Here is a 26,443-nt window from a genome sequence, read left to right as displayed (position 1 = left end):
CGGCGTGAATGCGAAGATAACGAGGATTATCGCCACGGTCGCAAAGGCTGTCATGAAGACGCGGTCCCAATCGATTATCAGGCAGGTTGTCTCCATCTGATGGCAGAAGTCGTGGCAGTAACGTCTGAATTCGGACACGATTGGCGATTCTCCGGCTGTGGTGGTGGTGGTGTCGATTCGAGGTTCTTCGACCTCCACAATTCTCAGCCTGTCGTAGCCGTTCGGGCCCGGAGACGGCAGCCTGGTTTCGCTCATGGCGGATAAAAGTCGTGAGGGAAGACGAAAACTCGATTAGGATTCGATCAAATTTGTGTTTATGGACAACTCCTATGTCGAGAATTGTAAGGGAGTTTTGAAATATGATGTCTTGAAACAATGTCGAAGGCTTTTTTTTTTTTTGTTCAATCTTAGTCCCCAGATAAAGTGGAAATGGTGACGATGAGAGTCACTCATTAGTTCAAATCCTATTTATGTCTTGCAATGAGAAGCTAAGGATCACTCATTTCTTCATGCCCATCAAAGTTGTTTGTCATAAAATTGTATGGGAAATATTACAAATTATTGTAATATTATCAATAGAATTTTAGAATTTAAAGGGTTGTTTGAAGTATTTGTAAAGATTTTAATTATTTATTCAATTTTTTTTTTAAAAAAATATCAAATCAAACATCTATTTTTTATTTTGTATATTTATTCTAAAAAAAAATCAATTTTACATTGTTTTAAAAACACATAAATAAAAGTGATCTTATTTGTCATATATAGAGAAAAGTTGAAAATTGTATATTGTATATTGAGTATTATTTTTATTTTTATTTTTATTTTTTATTTTGATTTTTTTATTATTTAAATTATATATTTCAATTTTATAAAACATCATATTTAATTTATTTTTCACATATTGATTTTTTTACCATCTTTTAAAAAATTATACTAATGATCTTACATATCTAATTTATTATTTAAAAAAATCAAAAAAATATTTTTCATAATTCTCATTCTTTATTGAATTAATTAAATTTTAAATTATTTTTCTTTATAATTCTATTGTCTATTTACATTCTTTTGCAATTTCATCTCTATGCCTAATATCCACTAAGTTCTTAGTATTTTTATTGGGCCTTTAGCCCAATTTTATGATCCAAAGCTAAGACCTAATTGGGCTTTAAAGCCCAACAAAGACAGGAAAGAATCGAAGCGAAACCCTAATATGAGCCGCCGGCTCGCCACGTGTCCCGCACCAATGTTCATTTTCAGCCACCGAGGCGAGAAATTTGTTCCTACTTTCTTTTTATTTCTTTTGTATATTTATTTATTTAACAAAATGTAGCGGGCACTGACTGAATTTCCATTTCATTTCCATTTCATTTGGGACTCATTTGGCATTCAACCATTTTCTTCTTGTTCCAGTGTCTTCACAGACCAACTAGAAACCAAATCTATAGATACAACGTATATACATATATAGATCTGTGTATACATGATGGAATGTATCGCCGTAAATGGTTGAAAAGTATTTGAACTATTTCCTGTGTCTAGATTCTAATGGAAACGAATCTCAGCAATTGAAAGCTATCGAAAAGATCTATGCCTGTTTTTCGATTTTCTTCGCGGTGGAAGGATTTTGAAAGCTAGATCTCAGGTGATCCTGTGGCTGATTGGTTCTGGGGGTTTGATTTTTGGCGATTCAATTTTGGAAGAGAATTCAAGGAGCTGAAACAGGGAGGGAGCTTGTTTTCCTTTCGAGAAAATGCCGGGGCACGGGGATTTGGATAGGCAGATAGAGCAATTGATGGAGTGCAAGCCGCTGTCGGAGGCGGAGGTGAAGGTTTTGTGCGATCAAGCGCGGGCGATTTTGGTGGAGGAGTGGAACGTTCAACCGGTTAAGTGCCCCGTGACTGTGTGCGGCGATATCCATGGGCAGTTCTACGATTTGATCGAACTTTTTCGTATCGGCGGCAACGCTCCGGATACGAACTACCTTTTCATGGGAGACTACGTCGGTAAGTTTTCGCTTTTTCTTGTGGTATTCGGTGAATTTACCGCACGAAGCTGTTGTGTGATATGTATGTGTGTTGATGCATATGATATTGGGTATATTTGGAGTAGTTAGTTTGTTACTTGTTTTAATTGTGGGTGTTGGACTGAAGCTGATTTGGTGGATGTTGTGGAGGTAGATTAATGATTTTTGATTTGGTTTGAATGTTTATCTGTGTAGTCTCTGAATGATGCTTGAATTGATGCCCACTCTGTCTTCAAATTTTTGTTTTAAAATCTGCTGGTTCTTTGATGGGGGTATGGGGTGGGGTGGGGGTGATCTATTGATTGAAGTTGTTTCCTCTGCAAATTCATGATCTTAGGTTGTCCTCAAATTAAGAATGGGAGTTTAATTATTAAGCTTCAATTGGTACCTGAAGAGCTTGCCAATAATGGTTAAGTAGATCTCTCACGAGTTTTAAGTAATTTGATCAAGTGATCAGTATGGTGGCTCCGCGAATTTAGGTTGTAGTTTTATTTAAGCTGATCGGGTATCACTTTTGGGACAGTGATTCGCGTTGAAATGTTGAGATGTCAATAATGCGAATGTTGGTGGAGTCTAGTAATGTTGTTGAGGATATATGTCTTCCTTTGCTGGCCACGTGTCTTTACATACTATTTATTCCCCGAGACTTTTTATACATGACGCCAACGGAAATGCGTACAAAATACGCCTTTATAGGTGTCATCACCGTTCAAATTATCTGGGATTTTCAATGGAACTGGTTTCAAAGCGAACAAAATTGATGACAAAAAGTTGTTTTTTTTTTTAGATTTTCCATTCATTATGATATATAGTTCAAGTTTGGTTGCTGCCTTGTTGGTGAATACAAACAAGTGGCTTGTCCATGCACGCAAGAAACGGAAGAAAGTATGATTCTGTTTATCGATTGGTTCTTATGTTGTTATATTAACCATTGCATCAATCTTCCGATTGAGAAGCATGCAGTATGTGTTTTTAATTCTATACACATTATATGCTTATTAGATTCTATGGTGTAAACACATCTATATTTACTAGCAAATTTTAGATACAGGTAACGATTGAGTACTAGACTTTTAAATCAGGAAAGCAAATTATGTCATGCAGTACTAGTTTTGAAGGGTTGAGAAGCTTGATGAGGTCTAACATGTCCTTTACTTCTGCTGATCGGTGACATTCTAGTTTTTATTTACTGCAGATCGTGGGTACTATTCAGTGGAGACAGTCACACTTCTAGTGGCTCTAAAAGTTCGTTATAGAGATAGAATCACAATCCTCAGAGGAAATCATGAAAGCCGACAAATCACACAAGTGTAAGCACTCTGCCTATGCTGTTATATTGGGGTTTAGATAAGTATTTAACTTGTAAGGTGCACTTAATCGTGGCTTATATTTTGATGCATTATTAAAATGAGGCATGCAATCTAGAAAACATTTCATTACTCTCTAACAATTGTCCAATACAAATAAAGAAATATAAATACAAAGAACAGAAGTACTTGGTTTATGTCTAATTTCAAAACTCTGCCATTTGATTATAATTTAAAACAGTTGCATCTTTCATTAAAGTTTCCATTGAAACTTAGAAAAGCAAAAAGTGGAAAAATTTTGAACGGAACTATTAAGTTAAGTATAATAACTTTCAATGGGCAACGCCCAATGTTTCAAAGAGCGGCTTTAGCTTTAGGATTATCTGGTGGGATGGACAGGGAACTATGTATCGGGATGCATCTAACTGCAAAGGAAGTGATAACAAATAATCTTTTGTTTTTTTTCTATGCTAGGTATGGCTTTTATGATGAATGCTTGAGGAAGTATGGCAATGCCAATGTCTGGAAGTATTTCACTGATCTTTTCGACTACTTGCCTTTGACAGCACTTATTGAGAGTCAGGTTTGGATAATTTTCTCTGTGATACTTCGTCTTAAATATTGAATCTGAACGTCTCTGGTGTTCTGACGATGTGTTTCAGGTCTTCTGTTTGCATGGTGGCCTTTCACCATCACTTGATACCTTAGATAACATTCGAGCTTTGGATCGTATACAGGAGGTATTAACTGTCCAGGGTTTCAATATGCTTTACAGCTTATCTTTTATCTTGTGTGGATTCTCCTCTTTAACTTATCCTTTGCGTTCTTCTATGGTATGTGAAGCGTCTGTATAGTTCACTTGCTTATTCATTTCCATTGTTGACCCTTCCATCATAACTAATTAGTAGCCTTGTTTATATGCTCAGATGTTTTCAGTTTTGTCTTCTTGTTTTTCTTGCCCAGATTCATTTATTTATCTTCTTTTTGGTGAACTCGTAGGTTCCTCATGAAGGGCCTATGTGTGATCTCCTATGGTCTGATCCAGATGATCGATGCGGTTGGGGCATATCCCCCCGTGGGGCCGGCTACACTTTCGGACAAGACATAGCCGGCCAGTTCAACCACACCAATGGCCTCACCCTAATCTCAAGAGCACACCAGCTCGTCATGGAGGGCTACAATTGGTGTCAGGTTCTTCCCTAATCCCAACCACACCCCCTAACTCTTGCAAGTAGTTAAAACAATTATCAATTCAACATTCTTACATACCATCCGAATTCCCAGGACAAGAATGTAGTGACAGTTTTCAGCGCGCCAAACTACTGCTACCGGTGCGGGAACATGGCTGCAATACTCGAAATCGGGGAGAACATGGAGCAAAACTTCCTTCAGTTCGACCCAGCTCCTCGACAGATCGAGCCGGACACAACGCGCAAAACGCCGGATTATTTCTTGTGAGCTTAGGGCTGTCAGAATGCATTTTCTGTTGGTTGGTTCTTGTAGATGTTGCTTGAGAAAGAGTAAATCTGCTGCTGAGGTTTCAATGTCTGCACCATTCTTTATCTGGAGTTTGCTCTACTCCTGACTTTGTTTATCTGCCCGGGACAATTTGATGGGAGGGAGAGTATATTTGGTCTTTGTATATTTAATTTTTTTTTCTTGAAAAGAGAAAATAGCACTGAAGAATTGGATAATATATTATGTGGAAACTGTAAACTCAATTTTTGTTGTCAATTTGTAGTAGTTTCTCCATGTCCCATTTTTACTTTTGCCCAAAATCTGATAGAACCTGAAGAAGTAGCTATATCATTTTTTTAAAAGACATTTGTTAGATTATATATATGTATATTATATATGTTATAGGAACTCCTGATTGCAGGAAAAAATCAAAAGTTACATAGAAACAAGTTTTGGGCTGTCACATTTGGTAGCAATTTTCACAAAAAATATATTGCAAGTATGCAAAAAATGAGTTTGAGATTAAAATCTTGAACTGGTTGGGATTCTCATCGGAACACCGCCAGCTGCGAGGCTGCTTCGCTTTCGCCTTAAGTATATAAAGGAGCCGCTGCCTAAAAGCAAAGCCAACATAAGTGCCTGCAGGAAGAGAACAATGGAGACGACACCGGAGTCAGATTACAAGTCTAAGTCACTGTTTACTTGATCTGTTATGAATGTTCAGACGACAAAATTGAGGAAGATAATATAGTCCACAAAGAAAATGCAAAGCTCTATCCATATATACTTGTCATGAAAAAAACAGAAAAACAAACATTCATTGAATGAATTCTTGTTTGCATCCATAGAAAGAACTCTACTCTACCATCATTAAATTCCCTTGATCCATCTTTGAGATTGATTATAACCTTGTTTTTCTTTCTCCCTTTTCATCGAACTCCGCTGTTCAGCTAATATATATTATGTCTGACAACTATAACATTGCCTAGGTCAAGCAAAGCTGTCTGATCAATGAGTTGTAATAGGAGCACGAACATATTCCAAGCTCATATTTCTTTATTTTCTTGTCTTTATATTGCTCAAACGGAGTAAAACTTCAGTTAGAAGAAGACGACAAGTGGTGTATAAAAGGCATTGATCAACTTACCTCAAAGCCGAGCACTGACAATCTTTCTTCATTGACAGCAGGTATGCAGCTTCTGTATGTGACATATGCAGTTGATCCACCTCCTGATTTTGATGAATCAGTTACCAATCTTCTTCGGTTTGTCGAAGAAACACCTAAATATCTCTCCAGAGTAGACCTTGTCTTCTCCGGTTTCTTGCTTTTCTCATCTTTTGAAGTTGATCTGGTGGGTAAACATTTCAAACGAATCCGATATCCAGTTTCGCCACAGTGGTATTTTTCATCACTCTAAGAAACAGTAAACTATTCTTGCTTTAGAACACACATACAGATAAAATACAAGAGAAAAAAATTATACATACATATATATACATAGAACAAAGGAAAATCTTAACATCTTTTTTCAATGTATCAAGCAGACAAATTAAGCCAAAATCTCGAATCCATCAAACCTCAGAAATGATGGCAAATATGAATTCGTAGAATTAGAATCAGACCAATGTCTACAACGAAGGAATTCCCAGCATCGAAATGCTTCTTACATGAGGATTCTCACTTCCCTTAACAATCAATCCATCACAAACAGTAGCTTTCATCTAATGCACTTGCCTAATCTACATTAGTTCATTCCCCAAATGCAACCTCAAGGCGATGATACGATAAAGATAAAAGATGCACAAGCTTCTTCCACCTTCAATCAGCTTATACATCCACGAGAATCACATCAATTGGAATCCACAAATATATACAAGAGTGTTTAAACTGTCATCCTAATGAACACCTAAAGCGAATCTAGATCACAGAAAACAGCACAAATTCGAAAGCAACACGAATTCAAAACCCTAAAAATTTAGGGAGAAGAAACACCTTTTCCGCGTGAGAGCAGGGGATGCACGGCCCCGAAGGCGTGCAATCAAAGGTAACGTTTCCTCCCTCCGGCGTCTCCTTGATCCCCATCAGGCTTCTCCCCTTCATTTCCGTCGATTCTCTGCGATTTCGACCATCAATCACTCAAAATCCAATCTCACAAAGATATTTCCCAAACTTAACTCCAAAAACAAAACAATTTTCTACAAAAAATGAAAATTCAACTCACGAATTGTAAGCGACCGATAGACGCATGGAGCCAATCGAAAATATACATAAAAGAAGCTGAATCAATGGCGGTCTGTCCGAACAAAGCATCTTCATCTCCTCTGTAACGTATCGTGTTAATCTTAGGGCAATTGAGTTCGCAGGTCTCTCAAATTCAATTCCATCTGTCCTTTATTACATACAGTCCCCCAATTTATGTTTTATTTCACCTGGCCCCTGAAGTCTTTCATATTGCAAACACATCCTCACCAAACTTCCGTTTCCGCCATAGCTACAGCAGAAAACGAAACAGAGTGTCCAGAACAAGACCACCTTATTAGATTCGAACTTCCTCAAAATCGGACCGTACATAAAAATATGGGCATAACATAAAAATCGATGGCCCAATTTTCTTGATGAAAAGATCATCACTTTGATTTGGGAGAGAAGGAATCGATCCAAATCAGTGCAGATATGCATCCGAAAATCTCAGCCGTCCATCATATCAGGATCAAATATTCGACCTGCATTCAAACTGTTCGACGAAATGCCACATAGCTGCTGGTCGATCTATTTCTTGCTTATCCTGCTGAATTCAACATTCTGATTCGTTGATGTTGACAGAGGGAAATAATCACTACAATTGGGGCTGATGACGTCATTGGGTGATGCAAGATTGATTCTTCCTGGTGTCTACGTGGGAAGATTAATCATTCTCGAACTTTCCTGCAGATATATATACATGTGTTGTGTAATCCCTTTTCACTACATAACCTCATTTAGCTGCAATGCCTGAAAGAAACAGACAGGGAAGGCTTGAGAAGTCCATGGAGACAACAACATGGCACAGTGTAAGTAGATATACTTCATCGTTTTTGTCTTCGAGTCGGGTGGCGAAGAGAATCATTCCTATAGAACCATTCCCAGGGTTTTCGTCAAGCTTGCAGTACAAAGCTCCGCAGACCGCATCCCAGGTGATGAATAGCCCTTCGTTGCCGGACAGGATTTATGTAGCCGGCGATGATGGTGGTATTGATGACCGGAGTTTTTCAGACTACATCGAACATGTCCACAGAAAGAACCATTATGACCTCACGGCAGAGGACTCTCCGAGTCGCGCTTCAAAGGGCTTTCCTCCTCGGATAAAGTGATCTTCCAAGGTTGTCTTAAAAAAATGTCGAATAGATTTGCATTGTTGGTGCTACCTGTTGTTACATGAACTAATGTTTTCATCTTTCGATCAATATAAGATCTCATGTTGCAAGAATTAAGACATTAATGATCAAAATGAAGATTACTCAGTAGCCTCAGTGATCAATTAAAGTTTTCAAATACTAAAAAAGACTAAACATCATAAATTATCTCCACAAGTGAGAATTTTACAATAGACTAGAACAGGACAGGAATTTTCCAAGCTACTAAAACATAGTGTCACCATTTCTCCCAAATCTACACTGTACAATAAGAGATATATATATTATTACATTTAATTTATCTATCCATAAATCCATCCAAACAAATAATAATCTAAATCTCCAGAAATATTCTATTTCAGAGGTATGCGAATCAAACCTGAGTCCCCTTTTTATTTTTATCCAATCTTCTAGCTTTTTCTCCTTCTTTTTCTTTTCGACAGTGGAAATAAGATATAGCATTACTACTTGAAAAGGAGCACAGCAGATTCGGCGACCTTTACAGCACATAAATCACTATCAATATTTATCATCAACCAACCATCAAGCAACACTAATGATGCTGCTATCCCCACCACTTCCATTAAAGCTGGCAGGCATTGCTTTGAAAGGCGGTGGATGTTGTGCACGCGGCGACTGCTCATTGGACGATGGCTGTTCCTCAGATGGGGGCGGAGGGGTTTGTGACGATACAGACAGGTTAAGGGACAGAGATGGTGGTTCGAGGTTTGTAGTCTTGCTTAGGTTGAGATTGGCCATTTTGGAAGATGGAGGGATGGGTAAAATGGGGATTGGCCTTATGGGCCGGGGAGAATTGTTCAGCTGATTGACTTGTCCGAGTGTGAGATCTTCCATGGGACTTTCACTTGGGATTGGGATAGGTATAGAAAGAGGTGTCACGGCTGCAGGGAAGTTTGACACAGGAAACTTCTCGGGATTCTTACTAAGGTTTTGTCGGGGGATTATTGGTGGCTGAGGTGCGTTTTCTTGATGCATCTGATCTTCACTTGCGGATGTCACCTGTTGAAATGCAAAATGACAGGAAGTGAGGAAGATACAAAATGCAGACATGGAAGCATTTAAAGCCAGAAATCATTGTCAAACTAGAGAGTAGAACCAGATACACAAGACAACCAATTCCTTGTGACCATACAACTTTTTTATCCTTTACGCAGTCGATTAATTCAACTCTGTCACGTGCAACGGCGTAAAGAACCTAATACTTCTACTACCTACTGACTAACCTGCATATAAGATTTTCCAAAACTAAGGCTTGATGGTGAGAATTTATCCACACTAATAAGCAATCAGGATATGGCAAGCAAGCAATTATTGACACAAAGCAACACATACAACCAGTGGTCCATATTCATAAATATATATATATATATATATTCCTAATAAACGAAACAAAGCAATAGACATCACCATCTAGACCTAATCATGAAACTCATCATTTATGCAATTTTGATCACCGTTAGGTTTGGATGCTCAAATAACTATTGAATACTAGCATATGCTAAAAGTCAAATACATGAAAGCTTCCTAAATATGAAATTGGAAAGAACGAATGTTTTGATGATAATACCGTATCAGTTGTAATGTCGAAAAGACTGGATCTCCGGCGCCGCCTGCTGTGGTTGTTCCGGCGGAGGAAGTACTTCTGAGCATGGCTCGCAACTTGAGTAGGTGTTCTTGTTTTCACATAGTTCCTCGAAATTCCTCGCCAATCTCCCTTACCGACTCTGTGCAGCCCCAACAGGAACAGTCTGTGCTCCTCCTCACTCCACGGAACGCCTGTATACCGTCACGCGACAAACTCCGAAATCAAAATTCAACAATCGCTTAAAAAATGAAAATAATAATAACAACTTAAGCTTATTCACCATCAACGGATACGATCGGTTCAATTGATCCGATACAAATTTCTAGGGCACAGACATGTCTAATTACCTCTTTTCCGCTCGCGGTTCCTGCCGGACGGATGAACGACGTCGTCCGAAGCATATCCAGCGGCGACATCATTGCCGGAGTCCTGAGGCTGTTGATCGTACTGAGCCAGGTTATTCATACTAGCACTCTTCCTGAACGATCCTTCCTCCATCATCACTCTCACCCCGAACAGCATGAATCCTTTCCCGCCGCCGGCGCTCCGTCCATCGGAATTCTCCGAACAGTTGCTGTGCGCTGCCGACATGGCGGTGAAGGACGCAACTCCGCCGGAGCCTCCGTACGATTGGATGCTCAGCTAGTCTTCGCCACCGGACTTTCTATGGACAGCCGTGACTTCTGAGCTGTAAATTTGCGCAGTGTTTCAGTTTCCGTAGAAATGAGGGTTTTTGTCATTTTATTGTCCAATCAGATTGCGCTATATTTCCTTCTCAAAGGGAAACAATCCGGTGCGTCGACGGCACACGGTATGGTAAATAATCACAAAATCTCAACCCTACACGTGTCAAAAGCTCCAATTAACAAGTTCCATCTGCCACAGAATTTAGAATCCGCGAAGCAGAGGATAAGTTCCCCGTCCGTGTCTAATCTCATCATTAATTATCTAAATGAAGGGTAATGGGTGAGAAATACCTGGTGTTGGTGGCACTGACCTCCTTCCTTCCTACAAGCTCCCTGGACTTCAACTCCCAAGAAACACACGCCATCGATGTATCGTAAATCAACGGTGCTTGTGTTTCGAGTTACAAAAATCCAGAACCGGGTGCTCCTTCCTCCTGGAAGACTTAAACCAATTTGTAAAATAAATAATTTCTCAGATATATAAATAAATAATATAAATAAAAAAGGGGTGGTGGAGAAGAAGAACGTTTATGGGCCGTCAAAAGAGCATATTCTGCAACATTACATGACATGGCATTTACATGTAAATTGCTTAATAGCCTTTGTTTAAAAATCACCAATGGTGGCTGCTGGTGGGTGGATTTTGTGATCGATTGTGAGGATAGATAACAACACCCAATATCATTATGACCCCACTAAAGCAATCACATTTCTCCCAAAACTTCCAATTCCATCAATTCATGTCTACGACCACATATGTTTTTCTGTTAACAGAGAATTTATGCAAAATTTCTATATGCATGTCTCAAACATGCATATATGTCTCAAATAAAAACGACATATTAGAGACTTAAACGACTATCTTATCTAAAAGATCAAACTTATAAGTTAATTCGTTTACAACAGTCTGAAACACAACAATAAAATTTAATCCAAAGTAAGAACCATTTGGAATTCCATATTTTCCATATCCATATCAGTGAAGCAAACGTTCGATTATACAAGGAGGACGGGAGGACGTCTATAGCTCTCAAGGTCACAAATCACAATACATATATATATATATATGTATGTATATGTATCTTCTATCGAAACCTATTGCCTTTCTAACCTGTCGTCTACGAGCAATCGCCAAAAAAGACAGAAATCAAATAGTCGTAAAAACAATAAACGAATATGTATCGAAATCTCTATTCCCGGGATCGGTACTTCTTTGTCATCATCGTCGTCGTTGTTGTTGTTGTTATCGTTGTCGTCATCTCCCACGGCAACAAACCTGTGGAAGAATCGGGGAGCATGGCGAGAACGAAGTCCCGCAGGCCCGAGTCCCAGACCTCGCAGAACTTCTGCGGCCAATCAGGTGGCTCGATGGCCTCCGTCCCTAGCCCGGGGACTCGGTCTCTAGAACCTTCATTCTGATTCTGCTGCCAATCCGCGACGTACGTCGCGACGCGACGATAAAACTTGGCTCGGAAAACCTCCCAAACTTGGTACTTATAATGGTTAATGATCGCCGTGTTCTGCGGCAAGTTTATGTACTTGAATCCCTTCCGGAGGTAAAAATGGTGAACAACATTTAGCAGCGTTGTATCCAAAGCCTCCGGTTTCACGATCGACTTATGCCTTTCGGGACTTTGTAGACGACACGTGTACCCAACGGTGACCCCCTGAGGGGGCGGCACGGTCAGCCCTGACGGCCCAAAGCTATGGCAAGTAGTCCTGATTTCCGCAATAGGCCTCGATGACAACGACGACGACGAAATATTCGCTAACAAATCGCGGAGGGCGTGCTTATTCGCGACGCTCGATTTCCGGAACCTCAGGTGCTTCGGGGTCGCGTACGGGAAGTAAAAGTACTCGTCGACGTCCATGAACGCGACCCATTCGCACTCGTCCCGCGCCCTTATGGCACAATGCGAGAATCCACCTTCTTGCGTCTTGATCCACGGCCACACGTGCCGCGTGACGTTGTAATTCTCGCGGTCGAGCGCCCGGACAACCTCGTCCATCCCGTCCTCGCTGTTGTTGTCATAAACGAACCATCTCTCAACCCCGAGCCACGAATGGTACATTATCCATTCGCGGATCGCGGATGCTTGATTCCACGCCATCGTGCATACGCAAAGCTCGAATTTCCCGTTATCAATTCGCCTCTCCTTTTCAGACAACGAATTGAATATTCTCGCCACAGACTGCATTAGCGTGCGCCCCCGGGGGCCGCGCCTAACTCCAACGGTCACACTCAATCCCGAGCTGCTTCTTAAGTCCGTCGGGATCGGACATCGGACAACCTCCTGCGCGGCGGTTAATGCCGATGTCCGAACCACATACTTGCCATTCCCGAACCCGAAATGGCAAGTAAACAAGTTCGGATTCGACTCCCGACCAGGCCTCAAATTTAATCCTTTTACAAACACAACAGCAGTGTTCTTATCCATCGCAGCAGCATAGACAACATTATCCCAAGAACAAGAATCGACTCCTGTCTGATTATTACCAATCCAAACCCGATTTTGATCTTTCCACTTCAAAATCACGTCAGCTGAGGAATAATTTACAGGCGGAAGAGGGCATCTCACAATAGCCCTAAATTCATCGTAATCGTCGAAAGACAGAACGTTTTTCACCGACAAATCTTCGCTGAAATCTCTAACGGTTATATTTCGGTTATGACGATGATAAACACACTCTAATTCATCAGCAGGGTAGTTACCATGAATCTTCTCCCGACCAATTAACAGTAAGACATGGTCGGGGAACAAAACCCTAGATTCTACTTTTGGGGGCTGCAAAAGATTGCCCCCAAATTCGTCGACTGATTCGGCCCTAGTGGAGCTGGAAGACGACGACGACAACAGGGATAAGCTCGAAACTACTAAAACGGGGTGGAAAGCAGAAGAAGCGAGTGGGATTGAGTGGGGCAAGATATAAACTAAGGTGAGGAAGCTGAAGCAGAGAAGGAGAGATCTCACAGAGAAGAGATGGCGAAGAGACAACAATGGCGAATCCGAATTGTAGTAGTAGTAGTGTCGGAGAATGCGTTTTCTCTTGCGGCGTTGATCTGCAGAGCTCATTTGTAAGGAATTAGGATCTCTGCAAGGTGTGATGAGAATCGCGAATGGGAAATTCCTTCTGCAGATCTGTGGATATGTACCGACAGAGCAGTGCTGTTGAGGTTGTCTTCTTCCTTACTTTTGCTTTCAGCGGACATCTTTTTGGGGCGCCCTTGGAGTACTGATCCAGAAGATCTGCACCGTTCGTGGGCGGATGGACAGTAGAGATTTTTCTGGCGTTGTGGTCCTGTCAATTTAGAGGTTTAGCTGCTCTTCCCGGTGATCCGGAAGATGTCAAGGGAAAGAGAATTTACCGTTCCACTTTTTTTTTTCTTTTTCTTTTTTTTAATTATTATATAAAGATTATTTTTATTTATTTTATATATACTCACTCCCTTTGTCCTCATCTAAAAGAATTTCGAAAAATTAAAACCCTATTTTAATTATAGCAATTTTTGTGATTAGCCTTTTAATGTATATATTTATTTTGTAAAAACTTAATAAATGTTATATTGTAATAGTAGTGGGTGATATTTTTATATATAAAATTATTATAAATATAATTTTTTTTAATATATAGTGGAATTTATTTATACAACAAAAATAAATAGATAATTTTTACTTTCAATAACAAAAAATGCAAAATATACATATCAAAGTATAATAATATTGGGGAAAAAAAATCACAGTAAAGATTCATCGAAGATAGTTTCGTGAATTTTGAGTAAAATATCATAAACATACTTTTTAAACTATAAATTAAACCAGTAGTAACAATATATTTTTTACATTTCATATTTCATATTATATGTCAGAATTTAAAATAAATATAATTAATAAATAATTAAAAATATATTAGTAAAAAAAAATTATATAATTAATTATGTATAAATATTAAAATAGTTAAGTAGTTTAATTAAAAATAAATAAATTATAAACTAAAAATTTTAAAATAAGATTAAAATGTATAATCATTTTACGGATAAAAACGACAATGTGAACATAATAGCGAGACGGAGGGAGTATACTTTTATCATTTTGTCTATTATATCTAATTGTATTTCTTTTATTTTACAATAAAAATAATTATAAATTAATATCAATATATATCTAATTTTTTTATATAAATCACAAATGTATTGTTACATATGTAACAATTGATTTATATGGACATATAGGTGTTTGATTTGGTATAACGTTTTCTTTGTACTTGTAATGATATAAATATCGTATTATCTTACACATTTTCATTAATTAATAAAATATTTAATCCATACCGATCAAAAATATATTTTTTTATCATTTTTGTATGTCGCACTCAAAAGTATCATTTTTCTATTATAATAAAAAAGAATCGAATTCTAATACTAAAACATCCTTTTATTTTTACATAAAGTACAGTTGTCTTCCTTTTATTGTTCACTGAGTTTAAATATAAGAAGAATAAATATATTTATAATTTTATGAGTCTGAAAATTTTAAAATTTATTTGCAATTAAATATATAGTTTAGGAGATTAGATGCAAAGTTTGAAATAACAATTTAAAAATACGAAAAAATTAGCACAATTTTGTGAACTGTGTGAATATTATAGTCTTACTTTATATTTTCATAATAATGCTTGAGCTTATTCTTTACTTTAAAATTTTTAAAATATTAAATTTAATTATCTTTTAATGATATAACATTCTACTCTCTAAACTATCATATTTCATTATATATAATTAGGGATAGCGACGGACGAGACGAATTTTGCAGGCCGGAAAATTCGTTCCATCAGAAAATTATAGGCCCCAAAATTTGGCTCGTCCCATCTCAATCTTGCTCCAAAATCCGTCGGGTTTGGGGTCTACCTAAAATTCCACTTTATTTCTTATGTCTTGCTGCAAAGTATTTATTTTTTATTATAGTGAAAGTAATAATACGTTAATCCTAAAATATTCGTTTTATATAAATTACAAATATAAAATTACATGTATCATAGAACAAAGAGTACAAATGACAAAATAGTCAAAACTATATTACAAGCTTTCACTAGCTAATGAATATTATTATTTTTAAATTTATTATAAAATCTTAAATGAATAAATTTGTCCCGTTTGGAGGGAGTAATAAATTTTATAATTATTAATTTAAATCGATTCTGAATAGGCCGGATTCTGAGTAATTTTATTTTTTATTTTTTTATTTTTTTTTTGTTTTTATCAAAAGCATAACTCGTCCCAAAATCTAATGAAACTTAAAAATTTCAAAATTCATAACCCGTTGCATTATAAAATTTTATACCGAACCCGCTCCGGACCATCCCGGATTGATATAGTATGCTAATTTTGGTACATGTATTTTTATACTACAATTGCACATAGTTAATATAGTATGCTGAAAAATAAGATGAAATTTTTGTTTTAGTAAAAGTTTATCAATATACTATATTTTTAACTCTAGATTTATATTTTTATTACAAAACATTTTTAATAATATTGCATAAAAAATTATTATCTATTATCGGGGGTTTGATCTATCATCTCACTCACCGTCACAAGTTTAACCCTATACTATCAAGTCATCTATTTTAATTATCATCATCGAATGTTGAGTATCCAAGGCTTGAAAAAAATGAGTTTTGTTTACTTTACCCAATTTTACTTATTTAACATTATTTATTTTTTAAAATATTATATCAAATATACTCCCTCCGTCCTAAAATTATAGTCTGAGTTGTGCGTGATACGAAATTTAAGAAATATTGATATTAGATTGGTAATAGGTAAAAAGTACGAGTAAAAGACTTTTTTTGCCCTCGTGAGTGTATTAGTGTAAAAAATAGTGGCAATTGTGTAATAATAATGAAAAAGTAATGTTAATTATATTGTTATTTATGAAAATGAGACTATTAGTTTTAGCACAGACATAATATATATATATATATTTTCTTATAAAACATCGCATCAAACAAAAAAAAAAAATTATATCTTACAAATTTTCAAAATTCTAAATACCTCCCTAAACTTTATCCTAAACAGAACCAATTTTCTTTTATTTTCAAAATATTCATATTAATTTTCCAATAAAAAAATAAAAGCATAATTCATTAACATCAAGTCTCAACCATGTGTTATTTTATCCCCAATATAAAAATTGGTATATGACTTCATTAATTAATTCTATCAACTTGAAATTTGCAAATCCCTACAGAAAAGGAAAACTCAGACAGAATGGAAAACAACAAATGGTCCTCACCACCTCTGCACCCTACACATTATCAATTATTATTATCATTATTATTATTTTTATTAGTTGGTGCATTAATTGGGAATCTCAAAATAGTATTAGGGGGCCATAAAAAAGGATAAAATACCACATGTATTTTAGATTTTTTTTTTTTTTTTTTTTTTTTTTTTTTTTTTTGTCCTCGCACTATAATACAAACATCTCGATTTGGGCCTTTTAATCAAATTCTGTTATTATGGGCCGATTTTGTATATATATTTGACCAAAATACACATTAATTTTATTTGTACGTAATTCTCTTCAAATATAATAATAACTCAATAAATATATATTACTACTACCTTAACTTACTAAAAGAATAACTAACTCTGTAAGAATTGATCATATGATCAGTTTCTTGGACTGGCAAGCTTAGCAGCTTCTCCAATGGCGTCTCTGTGCACAGACAGGTTTGTTAAGGAAGAAGACATCCTCGAATTACATGTCTGCCCTTCTCCTCTCCTCCAAAACTTGGGACTTAGAAATTCTGCCCCTGGTATCATACAACATGAATTGTTGTTGTTGTTGTTGTTGTTATTATTACCACAATCGAGTCCCGGAAACCTCGACATTTCGTCGAGGACCCTCTCCAGCCCGTCCACGCGCCGCTCCAACGAGGTCATCCCCTTTTGCGAGGTCCCGATGAATCTCTGAAGAGACAACATTAGTACATAGGAACAAGTTCATTGTAATAATCGAAAGACCATAGGAGATTTTTGTCGAGGATATTGGCGGCACCTGGAGGAGGTCTAATAGGTTCGACTGCTGGTTTTCGATCTGCTGGAGCTGTTTACGGATAAGGGACAGGTACTCGAGGTCCTGGTTCTCGGAATTTTCTATTACAGCGTTGTCGCCCGAGTCATTACAGTCGAGGGGGACTATTCGGGACCGGAAGTTTAGCTTGGGAACAGAGTTTTTGATCCCTACATTTGTTGTAATGTTTTTGGGTGTGCTGAGGGAAGACAGGGGACTTGGCTTGGTCGTAACCGTTTTTTGCGGCGTCGCCGGAGTTTTCGGGGATTCATGTCCTGAAAATAATTAGTTATTAGAAACAGTGAAAGTTAACGTTAAAGTCATTGTCGTGAAATTAAAGAGGTAATACAAAAATGTGAAGCCTCGGATGCCAAAAGGTTGTTTCCTTCCTACAACCTGGAAGAACGGCAAGTTGTTACATTCATTATTACTTATAGAATTTGAAAATAAATTATAAAAATTAAAAAATTGTACTCCTTCAGTTCGCTTCTAAAGGTTGAGTCTTCACCTTTAAGATAATATTTTTTTTATTTATACTATATTTTAATATAATAATTAAATTTAAAAAATAAATGAAATCTTAGAGCCGCCAACGAAGTTATTATTAGATTGATAATTAAAGTGAGAAGCTCATATAAAAAATTTTAAAGAAATTAACCTATAAATAAAATCAAATTGAAATCTATTAAATTTAAAATTAAATATTTAAAATATTTCAACGTACTTGTCTGATCGTGTTGGATATGGCAACGGATTGTATGTCGAGGAATTTAAAGAGAGTTCATGAATGTTAGTTGTTCGTCATTTATGAATTTCAGGAAGAGACAGGTGAAGATTACAGATACCTTCAGATGATGACACGTGTCCAGAAGATAGACCTGGCTGAGGCAGACCTTTCCATGCCTCCAATGCCCGATTCATCGTCTCCCTCACGACCTTCACCTGTAACCAAAATTGCAAATTTTAGAGAATCTTATTACAGGGAGTGGAAAATTGTTAAATTGAGGTTTTGGTGTATACCTTATCGAATCTCTTGCTGTCTAAAACAGACACGGTGGCGGCCTTAAACTCCGCCGCCAAATTCCGCTCCGACGCGGCGGCTATTTCGAGAACGGCGGCGGCGGCTTTCCGCGCCGCCCAATCTTCGCTGCTCAGAAACTGAATCGACGTCGATATTACAGAATTCAACAAATTCTTACTTTTAGCGCCGCCGGAGGTGCCGACAATTGTGCCGATGAAGTGTAATAAATTGGGCTTGGCTTTGAAAGAATCGATTTTTAGCAATTTCAAAAGCCTGGGCAAGAGCTTCCGCAATTCGGCGGCGTCGGGCGCCGGCGCCGCCGAGACGGCTGCGGAGAGGCAGAGGGCGGCGCCGATCTGGGCATTCGAATCCTGTTCGCGGAAGAGCGCCTCCACCAGCGGCCTCAAGATGGCGGCGAACGGCAGCGAGCTAACGTGCGCGGCGATCGACGCCGCCGCGTCGGCGCAGGCGGATCGGACGGCGGAGTCGGGGTCGCGCAGGCGGCGAACGACGGCGGAGATCATCCGAGATAGGTGGGGCGACAGCGAGTCGCCGTGGGCGGCGGAGAGAACGCCGATTAGACGGACGCTGTGCCGCCGCACCGGAGACTTCTCCGACGAGTCTGTGGCGGAGAGGCAGTTCAGAAAAGGCGCGAAGCCATCGGACGGCAGCGTCTTAGCGATGGCTTCGAGCTCGTTCGCCGCCATGGAAAGCGTGTCCCTGTCGGAGAGCTTGTTCAGACAGCTGTTGACTCGGGTTTTCAGCTCGCCGGAGTTCTGCTTCGTGATCGCCATTTTTTTCTTAATTAACTGTGCAATATTACAGACGGCGGTGGCATGCGGCGGAGGAGGCGGAGACGAGAAGATACACTCGCCGGCGACGATGGATTTATATATGTTTGAGAGGACATTATCAAGGTTTATATATTGTTACAGTTTCCTCTCGATCGATTATTCCAAGATCCGGGACCCGAGGTCCTGAACTAAATCTGACCTTAGAATCAAACGATCAGCGGTGCATGTAGTTTGGAACCCCAACTCCCTGGTCCTGGAAATGTAACAAAAGGATAAATCTAAAAATGTAACTGAAAATCAAATTTTGATTTTTATTAATTAATTTTAAATTAGGTTAAAACTTAAAAGGAAGATTCTATCATTCTATGCCGAAATTTTGGATACTTGTGACAAAAAAATTAAATAAAAAATAAAAAATTAAGCCAGTTCTTGATAACTTACCATTTGATTATTAATCAACAAATATGCTTAACATCAATAATAGAATTATAATTGTAAAATAGCATTATTATCTAACAATAATATTAAAAAGACAAAATTGCCATCCTGTTGGATCATATTAGTATGCATCATGCATGAGATGCTAATATAAAACAGAAGAATTTTGTCACATGGTGGCTAGTGAGATGTACATAATTAATTGACATAAATTTGAGTCAATCTCTATATTATTACAAACAAAATATTTTTTTTCTACTATAAATAAGTATATGAAAATGGCCTCAAGAAAAGTATTTATAACCAACCAACTTACCCTTTAGAGTTGGGATATTAATTGTTGTTAAAAAAGTGGACAATACAAAGAAAAACATACGAGAGTCAATGCAATTGAGAACAGGAAAATATGTAGGCTTTATTTACACAATATACCTTCACTCATTTAGTACTATTTAATTTTTAAAAAGCATCACATTAAATACATTTTTTTTCTCACAAAATATAAAATCAAATCTAATTTTTTATTTTTTTTCAAACTTTTAAAATTCCAAAAGTTTCCAAAAATCTCTATGAAAAAAAGCAAACTAAACCAAAATTGCAAATAACTAAAGCTTGTGGTGCTATGTAAAGGTGAAAAATGTATAAATGATGAGATGTGGTTCTTGGGGAGTCCATGGAGCTCGAGTCCTGAATGAATCCACACCGCTGATTTTTCAAGGTCGAATCATGAACGGTGTGGATTCATGGGTTCTGGGCTCTGTCAGTGGCTATGAATTCAAGAAGATATAAATGGAGGACATGTGGAATGGATATGGGATAACATTTTTGTTAGAGAATTTGACCTCTCGAGTTGCAGAAGATCACGTGACAGAGCATATGGACATTCAATCATTGATGAATTTTATTGTCTCAGATTCCATAAATTCTTATTTTTATTTCTACAATTTTAACTACCGTTAAATTAACTAACACCCTTAAAAAAGTTATGTAAAATTAAAATTCAAGAAATTGCCCGTGACCAAAATTTTAGTGATAAATTTGTATCAATTGTGTAGAAGCCAAAAGAAAAAGGGAGGGTAGAATTGAATATATGTGTTGTGTAATTTTTATTTATTTATTTTTCTATATATGTGAGATGACCTAATTTGAAGGGCATGCAGTCAATGGGGTGAATGTACGAAAACACCCCTGATGTAGTAATAGGATTGGGACATTTGATTTACTTTAGAATCCCCATGTGACTAGAGACAAGTAATCTTTTGTTTTTTTGGTTCTAATAATGGGATTAGTTTGTTGTTTAATGAAGTTCTCCCATGAGGGAACATGGGATTTGTAAAAAAATATTTCAATAATTTCTTAATTTATTTAAATTGTTCATTAACATTTTGTCCATAATAATTTGATCAATAAGTTGGTTTTCATCATATATAATTGCATTATGGAGTGTTTAGGCGTAACAACCCCCCCTCCCCTCCCCACCCACCCATCTAAATATAGTTTTATATTTGAAAAAATAGTTATTAAATATGATGCCGGAAGTAACAATATATTATTTTTTAAAAAAAAAAATAAATTACGACTACAAGTTAGACTAAAATCTACAATCAAATTGCAAAAGAACACACTTTATTACCTTGTAAATCTGTATTTTAATTGGAACTTAGAGAATTTTAGTTATCTTTATGTTGAGAAAAATCAAGTTGGAATATAAATTTGAATTTTACTTTTTATTTATTATTTTTTTTGGTGTTAACTTAATTACAATTCTCTAACAAGTTTTTTTTTTTTTGGAATTTTTCTCTTGTTATAATTTGAAATATTTTTCAATTTTTGTTAAATATCTAAGAATGGAGTCAATATCAATGTCCAAAAGTTTAAGAATGTATTTTTGGACTTGAATGTCTTTAAATGAAAATGAGTGTGTTCTTATAATACATATATATATATATATATTATTTTAAATATATTATAGTAACATAAAAGTATGATCTGAAACACAGATGAAAACCCCATAAATTAATTTCTAAGCTGAATGTGTAAAATAACTGTATTTAAAGATGGCTGCAATTGGTCCAGATTTGTGCCTGCTGGCTTTGTCTTTATTCAACACACTTTTGCTTTGGATGAGTTCCAACTGTGAATGAAAACTATAATAATAATAATAATAATAATAATAATAATAATAATAATAATAATGAATAGAATTAATTTCTGCATAATAATTTGATTCCGACCAACTAATATTATAATAATAATAATAATAATAATAATAATAATAATAATAATAATAATAATAATAATAAGGGTGTGCAACTTCTTTTTCTCTTAGATGATTAAAGTCAAGATTAATTTAAAATTAGAATAATAATTTTCTAATCAATGATAATTAATCTTTCTAAGATGGGATTAATTTATTTAAAGAATTCCATATGATATATTTAATGACCAAAATAAACACATATTATTTAACTAGTCTCGTAATTATGTAATCTATTGATCAAAATAATACAATTGATTATAATCAAATCTTACAAAATAAATACACCGGCAAAGTTTATCATAGTTATAAAATATGAAATTTCGCAAGTATTTTTGTAACACTCCAACCTACAAGTCACACAGGCCAGACATATCAAGACTGTATACAGACTTATAAGTCGAGTTCTTTGAAAAAAAAAAAAAAAGGCACATTATTGAAATAAATAATGTAATAAATTCATTTAATCTTCATTCAATCTCATATAGCAACTCTAGTTCATCCATACATGGGAGTTGATTTAGCAGACCAACTCCGAAGTATCATTATTTCTTAGCACAATCGTGTTCTATAATACTTCCTCCGTTCTATAACAAAGTATCTATTTTTTTTTATTTTAGTCCGTCTCATAACAAAATATTTATTTTCTTTTTTAGTAACTGTACTATCTACCTAATATTATAAATACCCTTACAACGTATAATATATTACACAAATGTCATTACCTTTATATCACACGTACTAATAAGGTTATTTTAATCATTTCAACTTTATGTTTACTACATCCCAATATAATACTAATATTTCTAAAACTACGTGAAAAAACAAATGAATATCTAATTATGAGACGGAGAAAGTCTGAAATATTCACACAATGTCCATAAAGGTTTAATATCAAATCAAGATTTATTTGGAAAAGGAGATTGATTAAAATATCCCCAAATAAAAAGGAATAGATCTTTAGACTCATTTTTATTTATTTTTAAAGTTTATTTAATTACTAAAATATGTTACTCCCTCGTCGACAAAAGTTATAAAGTTATGCTTTGTTTGGCTGGATACGAAGATTAAAAAATTATAGAAACTTTGCCGCCGCTATTCTTTTAGTACAGTTTGGGTAAATTTTTTTATCGAACTTAATAATTTGCAAACTAAGTCTGACAAAACAAGTCATACTAAGCAAATCATATATATAGACAAAATTTGGAGGCGTCAAAAGTTTGAACCCACGACCTTACGGTGATGAGAAAATTTTATATATCTGACTATTATGTTTTAGTTTTATATTTACATTGAATGTTAGACATCGATTGGTGTATATAATATATAAATTGATAGTGAAAATATAATGGCAAATGACTTCAAAATTTAAATCCATTTATGATCCAAATTAAATAAATTACAACATGGAATGCTAATTCTTAAATTCCACTCGAATTTGTTCATGAATCAAATTATTATTATTATTATTATTATTATTATTATTATTATTATTATTATTATTATTGTTTTAGTTTTTTCAAAAGACATTGATATCTATTACATGACATGAATCAATGTCGGAAGAGTATATATACACAATTACGCACATACATATCCTAATAGCCAATCATTCCCAGCTAAGTAGAGCATTATTATTGACACTCCCTGGAGCACAGCTCCAATGCAAATCCACACCGTACATCACATAATCAACGGCCAAGATTTGCCCTAATCATGCAGAAGTGAATGATTGGAAGAACCAAATCCAGTAGTGCCATAAATGGGCTTAGGTAATGCAAAATTGCAATGCGAATGGAAGAAGAACCCAAAAAATTTCAATATGGGATGTCTGATTTTAATAAATTAATTTTGATGGGACTAAAGTGCCATTGACTATGGGACAAGAATATTTTATTTTTATTGCTCCGTTTGTCCCATTTTTTATGTATATTTTTTTTATTTTCATTCGTTTTATTTATTTTGTTATTTTTTTTTAAAAAAAAATTATACTTTAATCTTATATTAAAAATTTTAATTTATATTTTTTTTTAATTTTAATTATACTAATCAGTTATTTTAATTTTAATATATAATTATTTTTATTATAAAATAATTATTTTTACTAATATATTTTTAATTATTTACTAATTATACCTTCCTAAATATTCGGGATAGAGGGAACATTATTTTCGATACTAATAATTATATTGCCTCCTGTAAGATGTAAGAAGGTCCATTTTTCCACATGGGTAGCCGGAATTTTAATTACAAAAAATAAAATAAAATAATAAATAAATAAATAAATAAATATAAATACAAATAAATGCATTGAATGAATGAATTTATTTACGACAATAATGGCACATCTAATCTATTTATGTCCCATGGCTCCATTTCTTGCTTTTTCCGATACAATGAATATAATACACTCTCCGTCCACTAAATAAGTATATATTTACTTTTGGCACGAAAATTAAGGAATAATAGTATTTTAATTATAGTGAGTAGATAAAAGTAGTAAAATGATATTTTTGCCCTTACTTTTTTGGTATAAAAGTAATGATGTGATATAAAGTAGGGGTATTTGTGAAAAAAATGGGGTATTTAATGAAATTGTTACTTTGTAATTAGACGTCCCAAAATAGAAACATGTATACTTTCTAGCTGGACGGAGGGAGTAATTAATGTGTATATATTTTGTTGACTGTGATTTGGAATTAATTTAAAATGAGATGTTAATTTGAGTTTTTATTTTAATATTTTCTTCTTTTAGTTAGAAAATATATTTTTTTTGGGACGTCCAATTACAAACTAAATATTTCATTAAATACCTCATATTTTTTTCCACAAATATTCTTACTTTACATCACATCATTACGTTTACATAAAAAAAGACAAAAATGTTATTACATTACTTTTAACTACCCACTATAATTAAAATATTATTATTTCTTAAACATCGCACCAAAAATAAATGTTTATTTTCTATGTAAACGAATGAACAGTATTTTGATTAATATGATATTTTGTGATGAAAAATAATACTATATTTTTATTGAAAATTATATATAATTAATAGCGATGACTTCAGTTTCAAATCACAAAAAAAATAAACCCAAAATTTGATTATAATCTATTTTCATATTTTGATTTTTTCGCCATAAAAATCATCATTAAAATTTTCTAACAATACATATAGACAAGAATATTTACGGTTTATAATAACAGCACCGCAAATATAAATAAACTAGCAGTGATACTCGTCCATTGCACGGTTTGTAAAATTTTTTGAAATAATATTATCTAAATAATATTGAGGTTGTTGAGATATTTTACATATTCAATTTTAGATTTAGTAGATTTATATCTAGATTTGATCGTATCCATAGATTTGATTACTTAGAGTTGAGTTTATTTTATATTGTCAGGCTTCTTATTTTGATAATCAAGACAATTTCATTAATTTCCCTCAAAATTTATAACGGAGGTAAGTAAAATCCCAATGTTAAATTCAAGTAATAAATAATTTGTTCCTTAAAAAGTTATTTCAATTATTTTATTATAAGATCATCGCGTTTTCTTATAAATAAATAAATAAATATATATATATATATATCTATATAGTATCATATCCAAACTAATATTTTTTTTCTTTAAAAAAAAAAAAGAAACACCCAAAACCTCATCTTTAAATCTTCTATATAACACGTGAAGGTCACGTGACGGGGGACTTTGCATTTCCTTACATTACATGATACGTCTCTATTGGTCTGTTCTTATCTATTTTGTTTGCACCCATAGTTTTATTCTTCGATTGGATCTTCCATTGTCGATCGACCTTCATTTGCATGTGTCTTGTTCAGCTACACAGACAACACCAACAACTTTAATCGATCTTTTCGTTTGTATTATTTCAAAGTTTTTTTTTATCCAAATATATATATAAATATATTTCAATTTATCCGACCTTTTAGTATATACGCATAGACTCCCTTGACACAATTTTGCGTGAAATTTTCTACACGAAAAATGTATTTGTTGTCACAACGCAAGAAACATTTTTATCGACATACTTATGATGTGGAGAGGTTTTGTATACGACATACTTATGATGTGGAGAGGTTTTGTATACAAAACTTTTTATAGAATAATCAATTTTAGATTTATAGAAAAAATTTCTATTCTAATTTATATACTAGTAATTATATATATATATATATATATGAAACTCAATTTTCAATATCAATAGTTAAAATTATTAATTTATGTTAACGATAAGCACTTAAAATAATAAGTTGTAATTTAATTTTGCATTTTTTTCTTGAATTTATTCTGTGATTTTATTTTGATACTAAATTTAATATTTTATATTTATCGATCAACTTAATTCATAATATATAAA

General features: G+C 34.8%; 5 protein-coding genes across 5 annotated transcripts; 1 reads left to right on the top strand and 4 right to left on the bottom strand.

Moving 5' to 3' along the window:
- Positions 1–1,337: 1,337 nt before the first annotated feature.
- LOC127245637 (serine/threonine-protein phosphatase PP2A-2 catalytic subunit-like) lies at positions 1,338–5,051 on the top strand. Its single transcript, XM_051266632.1, has 6 exons — positions 1,338–2,003; positions 3,219–3,333; positions 3,805–3,913; positions 3,993–4,070; positions 4,330–4,521; positions 4,615–5,051. Exons 1-6 carry the CDS (start codon positions 1,751–1,753, stop codon positions 4,786–4,788), a joined length of 921 nt encoding a protein of 306 aa, XP_051122589.1. The 5' UTR covers positions 1,338–1,750; the 3' UTR covers positions 4,789–5,051.
- Positions 5,052–5,203: 152 nt separating this feature from the next.
- Positions 5,204–7,306, bottom strand: LOC127245639 (uncharacterized). Its single transcript, XM_051266635.1, has 4 exons — positions 7,011–7,306; positions 6,782–6,902; positions 5,936–6,202; positions 5,204–5,427 (listed from the first exon to the last, which is right to left on the bottom strand). The coding sequence occupies exons 1-4, from the start codon at positions 7,103–7,105 to the stop codon at positions 5,311–5,313; spliced, it is 600 nt and encodes a 199-aa protein (XP_051122592.1). The 5' UTR covers positions 7,106–7,306; the 3' UTR covers positions 5,204–5,310.
- Positions 7,307–8,320: 1,014 nt separating this feature from the next.
- On the bottom strand, positions 8,321–10,519 carry LOC127245636 (transcription factor MYB1R1-like). The gene is made up of 3 exons (XM_051266631.1): positions 10,135–10,519; positions 9,770–9,978; positions 8,321–9,201 (listed from the first exon to the last, which is right to left on the bottom strand). The coding sequence occupies exons 1-3, from the start codon at positions 10,376–10,378 to the stop codon at positions 8,725–8,727; spliced, it is 930 nt and encodes a 309-aa protein (XP_051122588.1). The 5' UTR covers positions 10,379–10,519; the 3' UTR covers positions 8,321–8,724.
- A 901-nt stretch (positions 10,520–11,420) lies between these two features.
- LOC127245708 (glycosyltransferase family 92 protein RCOM_0530710-like) lies at positions 11,421–13,639 on the bottom strand. Its single transcript, XM_051266723.1, has one exon. The coding sequence runs from the start codon at positions 13,545–13,547 to the stop codon at positions 11,664–11,666; it is 1,884 nt and encodes a 627-aa protein (XP_051122680.1). The 5' UTR covers positions 13,548–13,639; the 3' UTR covers positions 11,421–11,663.
- Positions 13,640–16,892: 3,253 nt separating this feature from the next.
- Positions 16,893–19,480, bottom strand: LOC127245669 (TORTIFOLIA1-like protein 5). The gene is made up of 4 exons (XM_051266674.1): positions 18,570–19,480; positions 18,395–18,491; positions 17,535–17,824; positions 16,893–17,446 (listed from the first exon to the last, which is right to left on the bottom strand). The coding sequence occupies exons 1-4, from the start codon at positions 19,362–19,364 to the stop codon at positions 17,147–17,149; spliced, it is 1,482 nt and encodes a 493-aa protein (XP_051122631.1). The 5' UTR covers positions 19,365–19,480; the 3' UTR covers positions 16,893–17,146.
- Positions 19,481–26,443: the final 6,963 nt, after the last annotated feature.

The sequence above is a fragment of the Andrographis paniculata genome, unplaced genomic scaffold (assembly GCF_009805555.1).
Source record: "Andrographis paniculata isolate CXL003 unplaced genomic scaffold, ASM980555v1 Contig22END, whole genome shotgun sequence".
NCBI classification, from domain to species: domain Eukaryota; kingdom Viridiplantae; phylum Streptophyta; class Magnoliopsida; order Lamiales; family Acanthaceae; genus Andrographis; species Andrographis paniculata.
This window is presented reverse-complemented; position numbering and strand designations above follow the sequence as displayed.

Bases quoted from the DNA above. Each gene is read 5' to 3' on its own strand.
- LOC127245669 (XM_051266674.1), bottom strand. From the start codon at position 19,364: ATGGCGATCACGAAGCAGAACTCCGGCGAGCTGAAAACCCGAGTCAAC. The intron at 18,492-18,569 runs GTATACACCAAA...TTTTGGTTACAG, and splicing joins ACAGCAAGAGATTCGATAAG to GTGAAGGTCGTGAGGGAGAC. The intron at 17,447-17,534 runs GTGCCGCCAATA...TTGTCTCTTCAG, and splicing joins ACCTATTAGACCTCCTCCAG to AGATTCATCGGGACCTCGCA.
- LOC127245708 (XM_051266723.1), bottom strand. From the start codon at position 13,547: ATGAGCTCTGCAGATCAACGCCGCAAGAGAAAACGCATTCTCCGACAC.
- LOC127245639 (XM_051266635.1), bottom strand. From the start codon at position 7,105: ATGAAGATGCTTTGTTCGGACAGACCGCCATTGATTCAGCTTCTTTTA. The intron at 6,903-7,010 runs GTGAGTTGAATT...TCGAAATCGCAG, and splicing joins CTATCGGTCGCTTACAATTC to AGAATCGACGGAAATGAAGG. The intron at 5,428-5,935 runs GTAAGTTGATCA...CTCTTCCTGCAG, and splicing joins TGTCAGTGCTCGGCTTTGAG to GCACTTATGTTGGCTTTGCT.
- LOC127245637 (XM_051266632.1), top strand. From the start codon at position 1,751: ATGCCGGGGCACGGGGATTTGGATAGGCAGATAGAGCAATTGATGGAG. The intron at 2,004-3,218 runs GTAAGTTTTCGC...TATTTACTGCAG, and splicing joins TTTCATGGGAGACTACGTCG to ATCGTGGGTACTATTCAGTG. The intron at 4,522-4,614 runs GTTCTTCCCTAA...CCGAATTCCCAG, and splicing joins AGGGCTACAATTGGTGTCAG to GACAAGAATGTAGTGACAGT.
- LOC127245636 (XM_051266631.1), bottom strand. From the start codon at position 10,378: ATGTCGGCAGCGCACAGCAACTGTTCGGAGAATTCCGATGGACGGAGC. The intron at 9,979-10,134 runs GTAATTAGACAT...GACGGTATACAG, and splicing joins GAACCGCGAGCGGAAAAGAG to GCGTTCCGTGGAGTGAGGAG. The intron at 9,202-9,769 runs GTATTATCATCA...GCATTTCAACAG, and splicing joins TCGACATTACAACTGATACG to GTGACATCCGCAAGTGAAGA.